The 19466-nt window shown below is 45.4% G+C and overlaps 2 protein-coding genes and 1 pseudogene across 2 annotated transcripts in view; 2 read left to right on the top strand and 1 right to left on the bottom strand.

The window, feature by feature from the left end:
- LOC129824133 (fascin-2-like) overlaps nt 1-6419 on the top strand; it is a 33650-nt gene extending 27231 nt beyond the window's left edge. The window contains exons 5-8 of the mRNA XM_055883930.1: nt 1972-2128; nt 5402-5523; nt 5676-5843; nt 6039-6419. Coding sequence (XP_055739905.1) covers nt 1972-2128; nt 5402-5523; nt 5676-5843; nt 6039-6241 — 650 coding nt within the window. The 3' untranslated portion in view covers nt 6242-6419. The remainder of the gene's footprint in view (nt 1-1971; nt 2129-5401; nt 5524-5675; nt 5844-6038) is intronic.
- A 3943-nt stretch (nt 6420-10362) lies between these two features.
- Nucleotides 10363-12216, bottom strand: LOC129859972 (Fanconi anemia core complex-associated protein 100-like; annotated as a pseudogene).
- An 898-nt stretch (nt 12217-13114) lies between these two features.
- On the top strand, nt 13115-17820 carry birc5a (baculoviral IAP repeat containing 5a). Its single transcript, XM_055891983.1, has 4 exons — nt 13115-13337; nt 13565-13674; nt 15091-15208; nt 17588-17820. The coding sequence occupies exons 1-4, from the start codon at nt 13230-13232 to the stop codon at nt 17678-17680; spliced, it is 429 nt and encodes a 142-aa protein (XP_055747958.1). The 5' UTR covers nt 13115-13229; the 3' UTR covers nt 17681-17820.
- Nucleotides 17821-19466: the final 1646 nt, after the last annotated feature.

The following is a 19466-nucleotide window of genomic DNA, read 5'->3' as shown; positions in this document are numbered from 1 at the left end:
GTATTTATATTCTAGATTCTGACACATTCTATACTGTCTATACATACCGTGTATTTATATTCTGGATTCTGACACATTCTATACTGTCTATACATACCGTGTATTTATATTCTGGATTCTGACACATTCTCACTCTAATATATCAACTCTGGATTGTTATTTCTGTTTTGATTTTATTTTGATTTGTATTTTCAAGACATTCTATTGCACTGTTTGAGCTAGTAATATAAACATTTTGCTGCACTTGCTATAACACCTGCAAATCTGAGTACATGACCAATAAACTTTGGATCTGTACACAATTCCTGGAAGCTGAAAATGCAACAGTTCTTCCATGGCCTGCATACTCACCAGACATGTCACCCATTGAATAGCATGTTTGGGATGCTCTGGATCAACATGTACAACAGCATGTTCCAGCAACTTTGCACAGCCATTAAAGAGGAGTGGGACCACAATCAACAGTCTGATCAACTCTATGCAAAGGAGATGTGTCATGCTGCATGAGGGAAATGGTGGTCACACCAGATACTGACTGGTTTTCTGACCCACACCCCTATATATTTTTTTAAAGTATCTTTGACCAAGTCTATATTCCCAGTCATGCGAAATCCATAGATTAGGGCCTAATTAATGTATTTTAATTAACGGATTTCCCTATATGAACTGTAACTCAGTAAAATCATTGAAATGGTTGCATGTTGCATTTATATTTTGTTTCAGTATGTAATTCATGTTAATGCTATTAGCATTTGGCATAATGGACAGAGGTTTTTAACAGTATAGTGGGTCATCCACACGTGTGTGTTTAAGAGTAAGAGTGTGTGCCCATAGATTTCAGACAGCCTGTAATGACGGCCTTTTAGGCCTAGGCGTCCCGCTAGCGGGACAACTTCCGGTGAATCTGGAGGGCACGCAATTCAAATAAATAATCATAAAAATTATGGACATTAAACATTTAGGTACATATAAGTGTCTTATATCAGTTGAAAGCTTAAATTATTTTTTATCTAACTGCACTGTCCGATTTACAGTAGCTATTACAGAGAAAACATGCCATGCGATTGTTTGAGGACGGCGCCCCACATCAAAATATTTTTCCACTGGCACATGTTTCATAAATTTACAAATAGCGATTAAATATTCACTTACTTTTTGAAAATATTCCTCTGATTTGTCATCCAAAGGGTCCCAGCTATAACATGTGTTGTTGTTTTGTTTGATAAAATCCTTCTTTACATCCCAAAAAGTCTGTTTAGTTGGCACCATCGATTTGAGTAATCCACTCGTTCAACAAGCAGAGAAAGGAATCCAAAAATCTACCCCTAAATTTTGTTTCAACAAGTCAAAATAAGTTTCTATTTACTCCTCAGATACCCTAAAATGTAATCAAACTATAATATTTCTTACAGAAAGAAGTATGTTCAATAGGAAACCGATTTTAGTAGGTGCCTCCTGTCTTCATGGCGCACGCAAACACGAATTTCCAAGGCTGTGTCCCTGTGCTAAAACTGATATTTCTTATTTGTTTTTGAAATTACAAGCCTGGAACCTTGAACATAGACTACTGACACCCTGTGGAAGCCATGGGAATTGCATCCAGGGAGCTAATTTTCTAAATGACCTTATACTTGCCCTTCTAAGAGGATGGTCTCTCAAAAAAAATCTGGTTGGTTTTTCTTTCGATTTTCTACTATCATATCTATTGTGTTATATTCTCCTACATTATTTTAACATTTATACAAACTTCAAAGTGTTTTCTTTCCAATGGTACCAATTATATGCATATCCTGGCTTCAAGGCATGAGCAACAGGCAGTTTACTTTGGGCATGTCATTCAGGCGGATATTTAGAAAAAAGGTGCCTAGCCCTAAGAATTAGGGTATCAATGAAACTTTCAGTTGGATTGATTTCGGACTGAACATATCATGAAAGGAACTTAACTTATGTCGCACCTCTGGCCCCTCCCAGGAGTGAGCATCTCGGCCAATCAGGAGGACGAGACGGACCTGGAGACGTTCCAGATGGAGATAGACAAGGAGAGCAGGAAGTGTCTGTTCCGGACAAATGAGGGGAAATACTGGGCCCTTGTGGCCCATGGAGGCATCCAGACTACGGCCACGGAGAGGTAACCCTAACCCTATCTCCAGCTGCAACCCTAACCCTAGCTCCAGCTGCAACCCAAACCCTAGCTCCAGACGCAACCCTAACCCTAGCTCCAGCTGCAACCCTAACCCTAGCTCCAGACGCAACCCTAACCCTAGCTCCAGCTGCAACCCTAACCATAGCTCCAGCTCCAGCTGCAACCCAAACCCTAGCTCCAGACTAAACCCTAACCCTAGCTCCAGCTGCAAATCTAACCCTATCTCCAGCTGCAACCCTAACTCTATCTTCAGCTGCAACCCCAACTCTAGCTCCAGACTCAACCCCAACTCTAGCTCCAGCCTCAACCCTAACCCTTGCTCCAGACTCAACCCTAACCCTAGCTCCAGACTCAATCCTAACCCTAGCTCCAGACTCAACCCTAACACCTATCTCTAGACTCAACCCTAACCCTAGCTCCAGACTCAACCCTAACCCTAGCTCCAGACTCCACCCTAACCCTAGCTCCAGACTCAACCCTAACCCTAGCTCCAGACTCAACACTAACCCTATCTCCAGACTCAACCCTAACCCTATCTCCTGACTCAACCCTAACCCTAGCTCCAGACTCAACCCTAACCTTAGCTCCAGACTCAACCCTAACCCTAGCTCCAGACTCAACCCTAACCCTAGCACCAGACTCAACCCTAACCCTAGCTCCTGACTCAACCCTAACCCTAGCTCCAGACTCAACCCAAACCCTAGCTTCAGCTGCAACCCTAACCCTAGCTCCAGACTCATCCCTAACCCTAGCTCCAGCCTCAACCCTAACCCTAGCTCCAGACTCAAACCTAACCCTATCTCCAGCTGCAACCCCAACTCTAGCTCCAGACTCAACCCTAACTCTAGCTCCAGCTGAAACCCCAACTCTAGCTCCAGACTCAACCCTAACTCTAGCTCCAGCTGCAACCCCAACTCTAGCTCCAGACGCAACCCTAACCCTAGCTCCAGCTGCAACCCTAACCCTAGCTCCAGACGCAACCCTAACCCTAGCTCCAGCTGCAACCCTAACCATAGCTCCAGCTCCAGCTGCAACCCAAACCCTAGCTCCAGACTAAACCCTAACCCTAGCTCCAGCTGCAAATCTAACCCTATCTCCAGCTGCAACCCTAACTCTATCTTCAGCTGCAACCCCAACTCTAGCTCCAGACTCAACCCCAACTCTAGCTCCAGCCTCAACCCTAACCCTTGCTCCAGACTCAACCCTAACCCTAGCTCCAGACTCAATCCTAACCCTAGCTCCAGACTCAACCCTAACACCTATCTCTAGACTCAACCCTAATTAGGATTGTGGCTGGAGAGGGGGTTAGGGTTAAAGCTAGGGTAATCTCATGGACAGACTGTTGACAGACTCACGTAGCATAGGATAGTATCGTAGCGTCTGTCAACAGACGTGACCAGTGACAAGGAACTTCGTTTTCAGTCTGCTGATTTTTCTGTCACTGATCATTTGGACAAATCACTATTTCACTGGTGTTTGCATCTTTCTCATGTCGGAAGGGGATGGGACATTTGGCCCGTGCTTTGGCTGTGAGTTCCTCTTTAGAGGGGTGGAGACTTCACTAGTCTGGTTAGTATCTTATCTCATGCATCTTCCTCAGATCCTTATCCAGCATCTGACGCAATTATTTTAGTTCTGGGTTTCAGAGATTCAGGCTAGAGTTGGGGTTGCAGCGGGTGCTAGGGTTAGAGTTGAGTCTGGAGCTAGAGTTGGGGTTGCAGCTGGAGCTAGGGTTAGGGTTGAGTCTGGAGCTAGAGTTGGGGTTGCAGCTGGAGCTAGAGTTAGGGTTGAGTCTGGAGCTAGGGTTAGGGTTGAGGCTGGAGCTAGGGTTAGGGATGAGTCTGGAGCTAGGGTTAGGGTTGCAGCTGAAGCTAGGGTTAGGGTTGAGTCTGGAGCTAGGGTTAGGGTTGAGCCAGGAGCTAGGGTTAGGGTTAGGGTTGAGTCTGGAGCTAGAGTTGGGGTTGCAGCTGGATCTAGAGTTAGGGTTGAGTCTGGAGCTAGGGTTAGGGTTGAGTCAGGAGCTAGGGTTAGGGTTGAGTCTGGTGCTAGGGTTAGGGTTGAGTCTGGAGCTAGGGTTAGGTTTGAGTCTGGAGCTAGGGTTAGGGTTGAGTCTGGAGCTAGGGTTAGGGTTGAGTCTGGAGCTAGAGTTAGGGTTGAGTCAGGAGATAGGGTTAGGGTTGAGTCTGGAGATAGGGCTAACCCCCTCTCCAGCCACAATCCTAACCCCCTCTCCAATCACAACCCTAACCCCCTCTCCAACCACAACCCTAACCCCCTCTCCAATCACAATCCTAACCCCCTCTCCAACCACAACCCTAACCCCCTCTCCAGCCACAATCCTAACCCCCTCTCCAATCACAACCCTAACCCCCTCTCCAGCCACAACCCTAACCCCCTCTCCAATCACAATCCTAACCCCCTCTCCAACCACAACCCTACCCCTCTCCAATCACAATCCTAACCCCCTCTCCAACCACAACCCTAACCCCCTCTCCAACCACAACCCTAACCCCCTCTCCAACCACAATCCTAACCCCCTCTCCAACCACAACCCTACCCCTCTCCAATCACAATCCTAACCCCCTCTCCAACCACAACCCTACCCCTCTCCAACCACAACCCTAACCCCCTCTCCAACCACAACCCTACCCCTCTCCAATCACAATCCTAACCCCCTCTCCAACCACAACCCTAACCCCCTCTCCAACCACAACACTAACCCCCTCTCCAATCACAATCCTAACCCCCTCTCCAACCACAACCCTACCCCTCTCCAATCACAATCCTAACCCCCTCTCCAACCACAACCCTACCCCTCTCCAACCACAACCCTAAACCCCTCTCCAACCACAACACTAACCCCCTCTCCAACCACAACCCTAACCCCCTCTCCAGCCACAATCCTAACCCCCTCTCCAATCACAACCCTAACCCCCTCTCCAACCACAACCCTAACCCCCTCTCCAACCACAATCCTAACCCCCCCTCCAGCCACAACCCTAACCCCCTCTCCAACCACAACCCTAACCCCCTCTCCAGCCACAATCCTAACCCCCTCTCCAATCACAATCCTAACCCCCTCTCCAACCACAATCCTAACCCCCTCTCCAATCACAATCCTAACCCCCTCTCCAACCACAACCCTAACCCCCTCTCCAACCACAACCCTAACCCCCTCTCCAACCACAACCCTAACCCCCTCTCCAATCACAATCCTAACCCCCTCTCCAACCACAACCCTAACCCTTTTTTCTCCAGGTCTGCCAACACAATGTTTGCAGTGGAGTGGATGGGCCGCAGGGTGGCACTACAAGCCAGTAACGGGAAATACATCTGCGCCAAGAAGAACGGCCAACTAGCAGCCGTCAGTGACACCGTAGGTCAGTGTGTGTGTTTGTGTGTGTGTGTGTGAAAGTGGTTGAGTGGGTTCCATGCTTCTTATATTCTTTAAACCTAAGATCCCTATCCATCATTTCTACCTCTTTTTCCCTCCTCCTTCCCTCTCGTTCCCCTCTTTCTCCTCCCTGATCAGGTGAGGATGAGAAGTTGGTTCTGAAGCTGATAAACCGCCCCATGCTGATCCTGCGAGGGGAGAATGGCTTCATCTGCCACCATAAGAACTCCAACACGCTGGATGCCAACAGATCAGTCTATGACATCTTCACACTGCACTTCAGTGACGGGGCCTACCACATCAAAGGTGAGGTTATGATATACACATTATAACTTACTGCATAGAATTCAATGTGTTTTCTTTCTATAAATAATGAAGAATTTACGTGCAGCTTCTAATTTTTAATCTATTGTTTTCTGCTTTAATCTGTCTTGATGTGTAAAGGCCTTTCGTATAGTGCTGCCAGTTCAATGTTGTCTCTCTCTCTCTCGCCCCCTGTAGGTGAGGGAGGGAGGTTCTGGTATGTGAACAGCAGTGGTCTGGTGTGTTCAGACGGAGAGACACCAGATGACTTCTCTTTTGAGTTCCTGGAGCACGGACGCATCTCCATCCGAGACAAGAACGGCAGATACCTGCGAGGCCAGGGGGGAACGCTGAAGGGAGATGGGGCTACCCCGGACAGCTCTGCCCTCTGGGAGTACTGATCCAGGACTATGCGGGGACCTCTCTCCTACCCTGCTGGATGTAGAGGTTACCCCCAAGTACAGCTCAAGGATCAGATTGGGGCAGATTACCACATTACCCTAACCCCAATGTCCTAAGCTTAATGAATAGATTGGTACCAGTAGTTAGTGGCAACTTCTGCCCTCTCCCATACGGCCCTTTCTGGCCCTGTCTCACACCACTCAACCTACTCCTGGCATTCCAGCCACAGGAGAGGTCACAAAGAGGTAACAATGACTATTTTCATAGGGGAGGCGGGGAAGGCAGAAGAGGGAGTAAGGGGTTCCATGTTTTCAGTTAAGAAAGAGGGGATGTTTGGTGGAGTCAACACTGTTCAGTGACTCAACGCCACAGTCCAAACATAGTTATGCATTATAGGCCTATGAGCATTTTACTATGTGTTTATTAATAAACATGTTACTAGTAAAAGTCAAGGTTCAGGGTAACTATCATACTCACACACAGAGGCGTAGTCATGGCTTGGGTTTTCATTTTGCAACATTGTTTTGGCTACAACACTATTCATGATACGGCAGAAATTAAACTACTAATATTTTCATTGTCCACACAGAGGAGCAAAAATGGCTTAGGTTTCCCATTTTGAAGTTTCTTCTGGTTTCTACTGGTCCTCTGAAGCTCAGTTGGTAGAGCTTGACGTTTGCTACGTAAGGATAGTGAATTCGATTGCAGGGACCACCCATGTGTAAAATGTATGCACACATGACTAAATCGCTTTGGATAAAAGCATCTGCTAAATGGCATTTATATTATTATTATATATTATGATATATTATTATTATTTTACTACAGCGGCTACAAATACTACTATCTGCCCACTACTACAAATAGCTATAGAGCCGCTCTGGTGTAAAACCAAGGGGCCTTAAACCAATTATCTATTGCACCCTCTACCAATCCTTCCTCTCTTCCACCCCTCTCACTCTCTACTCTGTGGTTTCCCAATCCTTCCTCTCTTCCACCCTTCTCACTCTCTACTCTGTGGTTTCCCAATCCTTCCTCTCTTCCACTTTTCACTCTCTACTCTGTGGTTTCTCAATCCTTCCTCTCTTCTCTCTACTCTGTGGTTTCCCAATCCTTCCTCTCTTCCACCCTTCTCTCTACTCTGTGGTTTTCCCAATCCTTCCTCTCTTCCACCTTTCACTCTCTACTCTGTGGTTTCCCAATCCTTCCTCTCTTCCACCCCTCTCACTCTCTACTCTGTGGTTTCCCAATCCTTCCTCTCTTCCACTTTTCACTCTCTACTCTGTGGTTTCCCAATCCTTCCTCTCTTCCACCCTTCTCACTCTCTACTCTGTGGTTTCCCAATCCTTCCTCTCTTCCACCCCTCTCACTCTCTACTCTGTGGTTTCCCAATCCTTCCTCTCTTCCACCCCTCTCACTCTCTACTCTGTGGTTTCCCAATCCTTCCTCTCTTCCACTTTTCACTCTCTACTCTGTGGTTTCCCAATCCTTCCTCTCTTCCACTTTTCACTCTCTACTCTGTGGTTTCCCAATCCTTCCTCTCTTCCACCCTTCTCACTCTCTACTCTGTGGTTTCCCAATCCTTCCTCTCTTCCACCCTTCTCACTCTCTACTCTGTGGTTTCCCAATCCTTCCTCTCTTCCACCCCTCTCACTCTCTACTCTGTGGTTTCCCAATCCTTCCTCTCTTCCACCCTTCTCACTCTCTACTCTGTGGTTTCCCAATCCTTCCTCTCTTCTCTCTACTCTGTGGTTTCCCAATCCTTCCTCTCTTCCACCCTTCTCTCTCTACTCTGTGGTTTTCCCAATTCTTCCTTTCCTCTCTTCCACCCTTCTCTCTCTACTCTGTGGTTTTCCCAATTCTTCCTTTCCTCTCTTCCACCCACTTTCTTCCCTGTTGTTTTGCCAATTCTGACTTTTGTAAGTGACTGACAGTTTAGAGATGTGTAATAATGAACTCAGAAAGTCATCAACTCATCGTAGCCGAGTCATTGTACATAGTCCATCTGTAAACTACCCACCCAATTTACCTACCTCACCCCCATACTGCTTTTATTTATTTACTTTTCTGCTCTTTTGCACACCAGTATCTCTTCTTGCACATGATCATCTGATGATTTATCACTCCAGTGTTAATCTGCTAAATTGTAATTATTCGATTTATTGCCTACCTCATGCCTTTTGCACACATTGTATATAGATTCTCTTTTTTCTACCATGTTATTGACTTGTTTATTGTTTACTCCATGTGTAACTCTGTGTTGTTGTCTGTTCACACTGCTATGCTTTATCTTGGCCAGGTCGCAGTTGCAAATGAGAACTTGTTCTCAACTAGCCTACCTGGTTAAATAAAGGTGAAATAAATAAATAAAAATAAAATAAAAATTGTTAGCGGATAGCTTCCTTATCATCATAGCGTTGTCAAAGGATACTCACATTAGCAAGGACGATCGGCGGCTGCATCTCAAATGTCACCCTATTCCCAACGTAGGGCAGCAGAACTACTTCAGACCACAGCCACAGAGGTGAATGGCTTGGTCACAAGTTATAGGCCTCTATATGTGAAATAGGAGTGTGATGGGTGTCATTTGAGATTAGTACAGGCTCCCTTGCAAACCAACCTTACAGTAACAAGACTACACGGTCATCTAGAAAGAGTATAGTGCTAGTAATCTACAACATTTGCTTAATTCCTTTGTAATATTTATTTACTCTTTCTGAAACGTTTTGAAAAAAATGATTAAAATTCTCTGTGTAAAATATATGTTTCGTGTGTGGATAATGTGTTGTCAGTGAAGTGACGATCTTCAAACCAATTGTTTCAATTTTACAGGTAGGCTACATTATAATGCACACAAAACACATGTAAAATGTACAACAGCACTTGGTATGTACACATTTGCAAACATGACTTGACCATTCAACATTAACAGAAATAAATGCTGTTGGGGTACAGAAACAGTAGAGGGAGACAAATAGTCATTCATTTCTCCTTTACAGGAGAGATGTTGGAGTGTATTGCCGATGAAGATGAGGAGCATATGTGAGATGATACCAGTGTCAGAGATTGTTATGGATGAGGAGCGTATGTGGGATGGTACCGGAATCAGAGAATGTTATGGATGAGGGGCGTATGTGGGATGGTACCGGAATCAGAGAATGTTTTGGATGAGGGGCGTATGTGGGATGGTACCGGAATCAGAGAATGTTATGGATGAGGGGCGTATGTGGGATGGTACCGGAATCAGAGAATGTTATGGATGAGGGGCGTATGTGGGATGGTACCGGAATCAGAGAATGTTATGGATGAGGGGCGTATGTGGGATGGTACCGGAATCAGAGAATGTTATGGATGAGGGGCGTATGTGGGATGGTACCGGAATCAGAGAATGTTATGGATGAGGGGCGTATGTGGGATGGTACCAGAATCAGAGAATGTTATGGATGAGGAGTGCATGTGGGATGGTACCGGAATCAGAGAATGTTATGGATGAGGGGCGTATGTGGGATGGTACCGGAATCAGAGAATGTTATGGATGAGGAGTGCATGTGGGATGGTACCGGAATCAGAGAATGTTATGGATGAGGAGTGCATGTGGGATGGTACCGGAATCAGAGAATGTTATGGATGAGGGGCGTATGTGGGATGGTACCGGAATCAGAGAATGTTATGGATGAGGGGCGTATGTGGGATGGTACCGGAATCAGAGAATGTTATGGATGAGGGGCGTATGTGGGATGGTACCGGAATCAGAGAATGTTATGGATGAGGGGCGTATGTGGGATGGTACCGGAATCAGAGAATGTTATGAATGAGGGGCGTATGTGGGATGGTACCGGAATCAGAGGATGAAGATGCTATGGTTGAGGAGTGCATGTGGGATGTTATGGATGAGGAGAGTATGTGGGATAGTACCAGTGTCAGAGGATGAAGATGTTATGAATGAGGAGTGTATGTTGGATGGTACTGGTGTCAGAGGATGTTATGGATGAGGAACATATGTTGGATGGTACCGGTGTCAGAGGATGAGGATGTTATGGATGAGGAGCGTATGTGGGATGGTACCTGTGTCAGAGGATGAAGAGCGTGCAGCACAAGTCAAAAGTTTGGACACACCTACTCATTCAAGGGTTTTTCTTTATTTTTACTATTTTCTACATTGTAGAATAATAGTGAAGACATCAAAATTATGGAATCATGTAGTAACTAAAAAAGCATTAATCAAATCAAAATATATTTGAGATTCTTCAAAGTAGCCACCCTTTGCCTTGATGACAGCTTTGCACACTCTTGGCATTCTCTCAACCAGCTTCACCTGGAATGCTTTTCCAACAGTCTTGGAGTTCCCGCATATGCTGAGCACTTGTTGGCTGCTTTTCCTTCACTCTGCGGTCCAACTCATCCCAAAACATCTCAATTGGGTTGAGGTCTTGTGATTGTGGAGGCCAGATCCTCTGATGTGTAGTCCACACACTGCTGTCATGGAAGAGCACTGCACCTCCAAGACCTCCTTAAAACTGGTGTCCTCTACAGTTACCTCAACAGCTGGAGCCTCCCTCTGAGAGACAACGCCACCAGCTGCATTGTGCCTGTAACACACACACACACACACACAATCCGTAGTAAAACAAACCTGACAACAAAGATTGGTCACAGAAAATATTGGGTGAGCTGAACACACACATATACACCTTTACCTGAGGCGTTGTGTGAGGGGCCCAGCCAGGGTGATGACCCTGCAGACATTTAGGCTGACAGGACAGCATACTCCCTGGGTCTATCCATGGCCTGACCCTGGTCTTGCCTCTCACAGTGGCCTACCATCAGTCTCTCATGGGCTTGGAGCTGCCTCTCGCTCCCCTGGGAGATCCAGGGCTAGAGTATCTGAGCCGGTGCTATAGTACAGGCCTTTCCTGCCTGCGCACACACACACCACAGGCCGCGACACACACCAATCCGTGAAGCTTGCTACCTTACTCCTCCCCTCCGGCCTCCCCTCACAGGTCCTGACCAGCACCACCCTGCCCCGTTGGCCCACTGCTACCAAACACTGAGGACCACCATTTGTCCTGGCTAAGGTTACAATAAAAGTGATTGGCTGCTCCGGGCTGTGTAGTACTCTGACACGAAGGCCTGGTCATCCCGGAAGACGTAAGGGGAGGGAGCAGAGACGCCCATCAAGCAGGCCGCAAAGGATCATAGGGGAGTTTATGAGGGCAGCGTCGACGCCGAAGAGGAGCTTGAAGAGGAGAGGCTCCAGAAGAAAATGGCCAATGCCTAGTGAGGATGATGATAATGATGAAAATGGTGGTTTTGTTGTTGTTGAAGATGTTGGTGCATCACTGCTGTAAACGCAAGCCAACACAGGTTGCATGACCACTCCTGCGCTGTCATTTTCCTCTGAGTCATCATGGTGACCAACAGTAATGACAGGTAGACTAAACTCCAGTCAGTTTCCATTGGTCAGCAGCGTTATAGAAAGTGAACCCCCAGACTGCATCTCGCAGGGAGACGGACCCTCCACCTCGATCAGAGAACACACACCCTTGTCTCTGGCTGCCAGCGAATTAGACAACATTTTGAATAGAGCAGTGCCAGGGGACTGGTCAGCTGGGGGAGTGGGAGACCTAAGGAGAGATAACAAGGGGGAGAGGTTTATCAGATATACATTTTTGCATGATCAGTCTGAGTAGTTCAAATGAAGAGGTTCATAACTGGGGTGCAGAGTTGGTAGATCGACACAGTACAACCCATCACTCTCACAGACACACTGCTTGTCCTCACTCAGCACCAAATGATCCACTGGACTAAGGAACTGATGGACAGCATAGAATAACAGACAAGAACCAACCAAAGAGGAGTGTTTCGTGTCCATTAAGAATATCACATATAGCTGACAGCCAGGTTCAAACCCTTACTACAACTTCAGTTTTCATCAATACTCAGTTCACCTGCTGTTCACCTCAGTGTTCATCAATACTCAGTTCACCTGCTGTTCACCTCAGTGTTCATCAATACTCAGTTCACCTGCTGTTCACCTCAGTGTTCATCAATACTCAGTTCACCTGCTGTTCACCTCAGTGTTCTTCAATACTCAGTTCACCTCAGTGTTCATCAATACTCAGTTCACCTGCTGTTCACCTCAGTGTTCATCAATACTCAGTTCACCTGCTGTTCACCTCAGTGTTCATCAATACTCAGTTCACCTGCTGTTCACCTCAGTGTTCTTCAATACTCAGTTCCTTGTCATGTTACCTGCTGCTATTCATGTCAGTGTTAATAAATAATCAGTTAATTGTATTGGGTTGTATTGGGTCCTATTCACCTCAGTTTATCATAATCAGTTAACCTACTATTCACCCGTGTGTAAACAGTGTTCATTAATAATCAGTTCCTTGTCGTATAATCACCTTTACTAAATTGAAGTGGGCGAAGTGTAAGGTTTGAGATTCAGCCTGACGTCAGTTGCAGCTCTTGTGTGTTGAAGAAATACAGCTCGTCGCGCCCAGTACAAATCAACACATCTGCTCCAGACCAGATCACTTTAGCAGCTGTATCCGTTGAAAGACATCCGAACTCAGCCAAAGTCTCAACAGCACATCTCGCCGATAGCTGTAAGAATAACTGGCCAGAACCAAGGTAGAATCGGAACACAGTACGACGCTTTTCAAGTAATTTATTTGCTACAAAGTTATGCCCATAATAACTATCTGAAGGTAGTTTCTGTGTTGTAGCTTGCTTGAAATGCATCAGCCAGTTATTGACGGCTGCAAAAAAAGCGAATGTTGTTTCTGACAAATCAGCGTCCAAAACTACATTACCCAAGCACCAAGACAGACGTATAATGTCATGACGCTGTAAGCCACCCACCAATCATAACATCGCAGACAAACGTCCGCCGAAATTTCAAAAACATTTTCGTGTGCTTCGGGTGTTGCTATCGTGAGTTTTTTTGCTAGCTTTTTTAAACTATTAGTTGAACGCGTTATGGATCCCTTTAGTGAAGACTGTACGAAAATGTACTTTTATGAAACCAGATTGAATACCTACGTGGGGTGGCCGTTCGAAGAGGGCTGTGCTTGCACTCCAGAGAACGTAAGTTAGTTAACGAAACAAACTGGCTAATGCTAGCTAGCTCGGTTATGACTTTCAGAAATGCACGTAACGTTAGTAGCTAACTACACAAAGTTGTCCATTATTTGGTGATTCACTTTTCTCAGTTAGGTTACACAAAATTATACGTATGCAATGGTTTCACTCTGGTCTAATCTACTAGCGAAAACGTTACCACGATTAAGTTACTTTGCTGTTGTGCATTCCAGATGGCCAAAGCTGGATTCATCCACACACCAACAGAGAACAGCCCGGACATAGCCAAGTGCTTCTTCTGTCTCAAAGAACTGGAGGGCTGGGAGCCAGATGATGACCCAGAGTGAGTTAGTTGTAAGACAATGATCATGGCTAAAGAATCCTGTATTGGTTAATTGGGTCCTTTATTGCTATTTACTAGGCTCGCATGGTAAGGGTTTAAGCTAATTAGCTAGCTACTACAACATTCATAGACGCTAACGTTACTTACTTTTAGCAAATATTGAAGATATCTTATTCCCGGGCTTTTATGAAGAGCCCCAACGCTTGGTCTGAAAGTGAACAAGTCTTTGGAAACATAAGGAACGTAGTTATAGTTCATATCAGCGAGAGGTTATTTTCCGAAAACAAAAGGTTAAATGACTGCACCTTTTAGGGTTAGCGTTTCCACAAGGCCATATGTCCATCGCAGCGCTTTCAGACCCCAGGCGGAAGAAAGAGATGACCGCCTTTACTAATTAGCCATCTAGCGTGCACCGAACACCTGTGTGTAACCGAAGGACTACATTAAAATGGTGTAAGACCCCAATGGCGGAAGGACTACATTGAAATGGTGTAAGACCTCAATGGCGCTGCCCATGCTAAAACGGCCTTTTGGTCACTAGAGGCCTCTATCATTATCTATGGCTACAACTGTGATAAGGACAGTTAAAACAGAAAGTGTATATTTTACATTTGTGAAATTATTTTCATATGAAAGTGAAGGGTTGTATGTTTCTAAAACTGTATTGCAGTTTAGTTTATTGGTTTTTCAGCAATACCAGTTCTTAAACAGTTGTCATTAAACACTGCATTACTTTTCTGTTACCATAATAAGTATCCATGTTAAATAAATTCAACACATTTTAAACTGCTAAAAATGTCTGCCAGAGCCAGTTTACCTCTGAAAATAACACAAGGTCCTTGGACCCCGACCTTAAGGAGTAATGGCAGGCCAGACTACGCTCATTAAGCATACATTCTTGGGATAGTTAACTACATACTCTGAAGAGGTCTGTGTGTAACTACAAGGTTGCTTCTTAAAGCCTGATTCATCAGCCGGTGATCGCTAGGTAACACTAACATACCGTCTGAGATATAGCAATACAGTCATTTGAAAAGGGTCCTTTTTTTAGGCTCTCCGCGAGACAGAATGTTGATTAAAATAACATTTGAACTCTACTGGTTGTCTAGTAGTTAATTTATTTTCGACAAAATATCACCTGATGCATGCATGTATTGACATGTTTGCATGTTTCAGTTGCTAGAAATCTGAACACATTACCGCCTAGCTATCACCAGATAATGAATCGGTCTATGGGTAATGAATGTCTAGCCTCTGCCCAGTGGGTGAAGACTGGGAGCCGAGGCTAGTTCAAGCTCAGATCTTGCTGTTCCTCCTCAATTGCTATACTAGAAATAGGATACAATTTAGTATTGTTGTTTCTATTGATCCCATTGCTAGTGTTTTCTCCTCATCATGGCATGCCTCTTGTTTCAGGAAGGAGCATAAGTCTCATTCACCCAGCTGCAACTTCATCTCCCTGAAGAAGAGTGTGAATGACCTGACTGTGGAAGAGTTCCTCAAACTCCAGAAAGAGAAGCAGAAATTCCACATTGTAAGTTGAAATTCCACATTGTACTTTGAGCTAGGACTAGGTCTTTGGAAATCCCTGTAACAATTATACCTTTGGCCAATATTGATAACTAAGTAGGTTTAGTGCTTCTCCAATTGTGTGATTTACTGTATATGGGTAGAACAAGAATATCAACAATTACATATTTTATCAACTTTTATTTAATCAGGGGATCCCAATTGAGACCAGGGTCTCATTTTTAATAGTGCCCCGAGGACATAAAATAAAAGATAAAATACAAGATACAATAACAAATGCATTACATTAGAACGTCACAGACATCATAAACATTTATTAAAGTCAATCAAAACAATTGCACACCTGTGAACTCATTTCTCATCTTGGTTTTAAACTGCCCTAGTCGTACCAGGGAATCCAAATGAAGTGACTTTGGTAATTGATTCCAAAAAGGTGGAGTTTTAAACTATAAGTGGATTTACCTAGTTTGGTGGAGACCTGAGGAATTTCAAAAGTTAACCAACCCTGTGAATGGGTTTGGTATCAAGTTTTATACTTTAACAACAAAGTTAGGTAAGTCAGAAGCTTGTATAGTAGAGCTTTGTAAACAAAAGGGGAGTAATGAAGTGATCTCCAGGACTTTAATGAGGACCAACCAACCTTTTGATGCAGTGATGTGTATTAAAACTACACTGCTCAAAAAAATAAAGGGAACACTTAAACAACACAATGTAACTCCAAGTCAATCACACTTCAGTGAAATCAAACTGTCCACTTAGGAAGCAACACTGATTGACAATAAATTTCACATGCTGTTGTGCAAATGGAATAGACAAAAGGTGGAAATTATAGGCAATTAGCAAGACACCCCCCAAAACAGGAGTGATTCTGCAGGTGGTGACCACAGACCACTTCTCAGTTCCTATGCTTCCTGGCTGATGTTTTGGTCACTTTTGAATGCTGGCGGTGCTCTCACTCTAGTGGTAGCATGAGACGGAGTCTACAACCCACACAAGTGGCTCAGGTAGTGCAGTTCATCCAGGATGGCACATCAATGCGAACTGTGGCAAAAAGGTTTGCTGTGTCTGTCAGCGTAGTGTCCAGAGCATGGAGGCGCTACCAGGAGACAGGCCAGTACATCAGGAGACGTGGAGGAGGCCGTAGGAGGGCAACAACCCAGCAGCAGGACCGCTACCTACGCCTTTGTGCAAGGAGGTGCACTGCCAGAGCCCTGCAAAATGACCTCCAGCAGGCCACAAATGTGCATGTGTCTGCTCAAACGGTCAGAAACAGACTCCATGAGGGTGGTATGAGGGCCCGACGTCCACAGGTGGGGGTTGTGCTTACACCCCAACACCGTGCAGGATGTTTGGCATTTGCCAGAGAACACCAAGATTGGCAAATTCGCCACTGGCGCCCTGTGCTCTTCACAGATGAAAGCAGGTTCACACTGAGCACATGAGCACATGTGACAGACGTGACAGAGTCTGGAGACGCTGTGGAGAACGTTCTGCTGCCTGCAACATCCTCCAGCATGACCGGTTTGGCGATGGGTCAGTCATGGTGTGGGGTGGCATTTCTTTGTGGGGCCGCACAGCCCTCCATGTGCTCGCCAGAGGTAGCCTGACTGCCATTAGGTACCGAGATGAGATCCTCAGACCCCTTGTGAGACCATATGCTGACACATGCACATTTGTGGCCTGCTGAAGGTCATTTTGCAGGGCTCTGGCAGTGCACCTCCTTGCACTAAGGCGGAGGTAGCGGTCCTGCTGCTGGGTTGTTGCCCTCCTACGGCCTCCTCCACGTCTCCTGATGTACTGGCCTGTCTCCTGGTAGCGCCTCCATGCTCTGGACACTACGCTGACAGACACAGCAAACCTTTTTGCCACAGTTCGCATTGATGTGCCATCCTGGATGAACTGCACTACCTGAGCCACTTGTGTGGGTTGTAGACTCCGTCTCATGCTACCACTAGAGTGAGAGCACCGCCAGCATTCAAAAGTGACCAAAACATCAGCCAGGAAGCATAGGAACTGAGAAGTGGTCTGTGGTCACCACCTGCAGAATCACTCCTGTTTTGGGGGGTGTCTTGCTAATTGCCTATAATTTCCACCTTTTGTCTATTCCATTTGCACAACAGCATGTGAAATTTATTGTCAATCGGTGTTGCTTCCTAAGTGGACAGTTTGATTTCACAGAAGTGTGATTGACTTGGAGTTACATTGTGTTGTTTAAGTGTTCCCTTTATTTTTTTGAGCAGTGTAATAGGAGCACATTAAGCCTGGTTTTGCTGCAGATAAAACACTCCATCCCAGGTCTCTACTAGTGCTGAGAATCCATCAGGGGATGTGTGGAAAATTATGAATATACCAGAATGAAATGTCTTCTATTTTCCTATCACAGAAAAAGTATTGCAATGAGGCCATCACCAAGTTTGAGGAGGCGGCAAAAAGCAGAAGAGGTGAGATCATCAAGACTGCCATGGATGAAGAGTGACGTGGAGAGACTAGACCTGTTTGAGTACTTTATAAATGTTCTGCTCTGGAGTAATCACTGGTAGTGCAGTAGCCTAGTGTACATATTCTGTCTGTCTGCATTAGCTAGGTGTTTTTAGCAATAAATATTTTATTTCCCAATTTGACTCTTATGATCTATTTGTCATGTATTGTGCTAATTTGATTGAACATATAAACTGGGTATGTGAGAATCTACTGGTAAACCTGCTAGCATATTGTAGTGAATGGTGGGGTAGGGAAGCTAGCCCGGGTTGCTGGCATGAGGCGTCACATCGCAGGTCGCTATAATATTTGTGTTTGACACCAGTTGTGCATAATGGCCATGCGTAAAGGGAGACACTTGTGCGCCTGAGCCCATAAAATAAGAGGACCCACCTGCTATGTACTCTGCCGCTGCTTGGAAATGTTATTCCTCAACGGTAGTGGTCAACCTGCTTCACGCCTAATCCTTGTAACGTTGTTAAAGCTCTTGAGCGGTGAACTAGATACACAGTGAAAGAGCGTCATCCTGGAGATATGGGAATAAAGATTCCCAGTGGAGATTTTGAGTAGTTGTGGTATTTTACTACTAACTTCACTATAATCTGAATTACTTTAGCCTTTTACTGGCATTAACCCCTCTAGTCAACAACATAAATCGTGTAGGAATAGGGCGTTACCAGCCCCTATATCCGTGGAGAGTTGAATCGAGGCGCACGTGTTTTTGTTATCTCTGAGCAAATACCTTACATCAATCAGGCGAGATGAAGTTGTCCTTCGGTTTTCTGGTGATCACTGCGGGCATCTTCGGTATCCTCAGCTTTGCGTTCCTGGCGGCAGCGATTGGGAGCGACTACTGGTACATTATTAAGGTGAACATAACCAACCAGACCGATACAGAGGTTTTGGGTTCCCAAAACGAAGGTATGTGTGTATTTTGTCATTTGAAACCAATGCCTTGCTTAGATTGATGACTTTATAGTATCATGTAGGCCTATTTGTTATCCGACATCTTTCCTGTAGCAAGACAGTTTTAATGAATTATCCATCTTTCCAGGTCAAAAGGTGTATTCTTTCACATTTAACTCCTCCAGCTACTCTGAACCTGAGATGCACATGTTGAGTGAGTTACCTGTCCATTATCACCTTAATACATAACCATTGTAAAATAAAACACTAACAGCTATTGTTATTTTGGGACATTTTGAATAGATTATGTTATTGATGAAGCCTCTATCTGTGTGTCAAGTATGCTCCTATAGTTGGAATGTTGTGTTTTCCCCAGACATGCACAGTGCGAGTGTGGTCTTCTCTCCTAGCCTGGTCCTTCTACTGTTTGTAGACATCTGTGGCTTGATCAGTTCCCTGACCCGGAGCCCCGCCCTCCTCACTGGCACCGTCTCCAATCTCTTCTGCAGTAAGTGTGGCCTCCATCATCATCATCATCTCTCGGTCTTAGGGCTCAAACACCAAGTCTTAGTTCTGCCATGCCAACTTCTTGTTACTCATTGTCATGTTCGGCATGACAAGAAGTTTACATTATGGCACACAAGTAGATCTGGGATAAAGGGAAGGATACCTAACACCTACAGGCCCAAGTCCAAAATTCACTTCTATGCAACATACTACCATCCATATAGCCTTTTAAAGCAGCGTTAACCAACTTCAGTCCTCCACTACCCCCAACAGCCCAACTCCAGTCCCCCAGTACCCCCAATAGCCCAGCTCCTGTCCCCCCCCCCTCCAGTAACCCCGGTAGCCCCCCTCCAGTAACCCCGGTAGCCCCA

Source organism: Salvelinus fontinalis, chromosome 1 (assembly GCF_029448725.1).
Source record: "Salvelinus fontinalis isolate EN_2023a chromosome 1, ASM2944872v1, whole genome shotgun sequence".
Lineage (NCBI taxonomy): Eukaryota > Metazoa > Chordata > Actinopteri > Salmoniformes > Salmonidae > Salvelinus > Salvelinus fontinalis.
The sequence above is the reverse complement of the archived record's forward strand: the minus strand, read 5'-3'. Positions and strand labels throughout refer to the sequence as shown.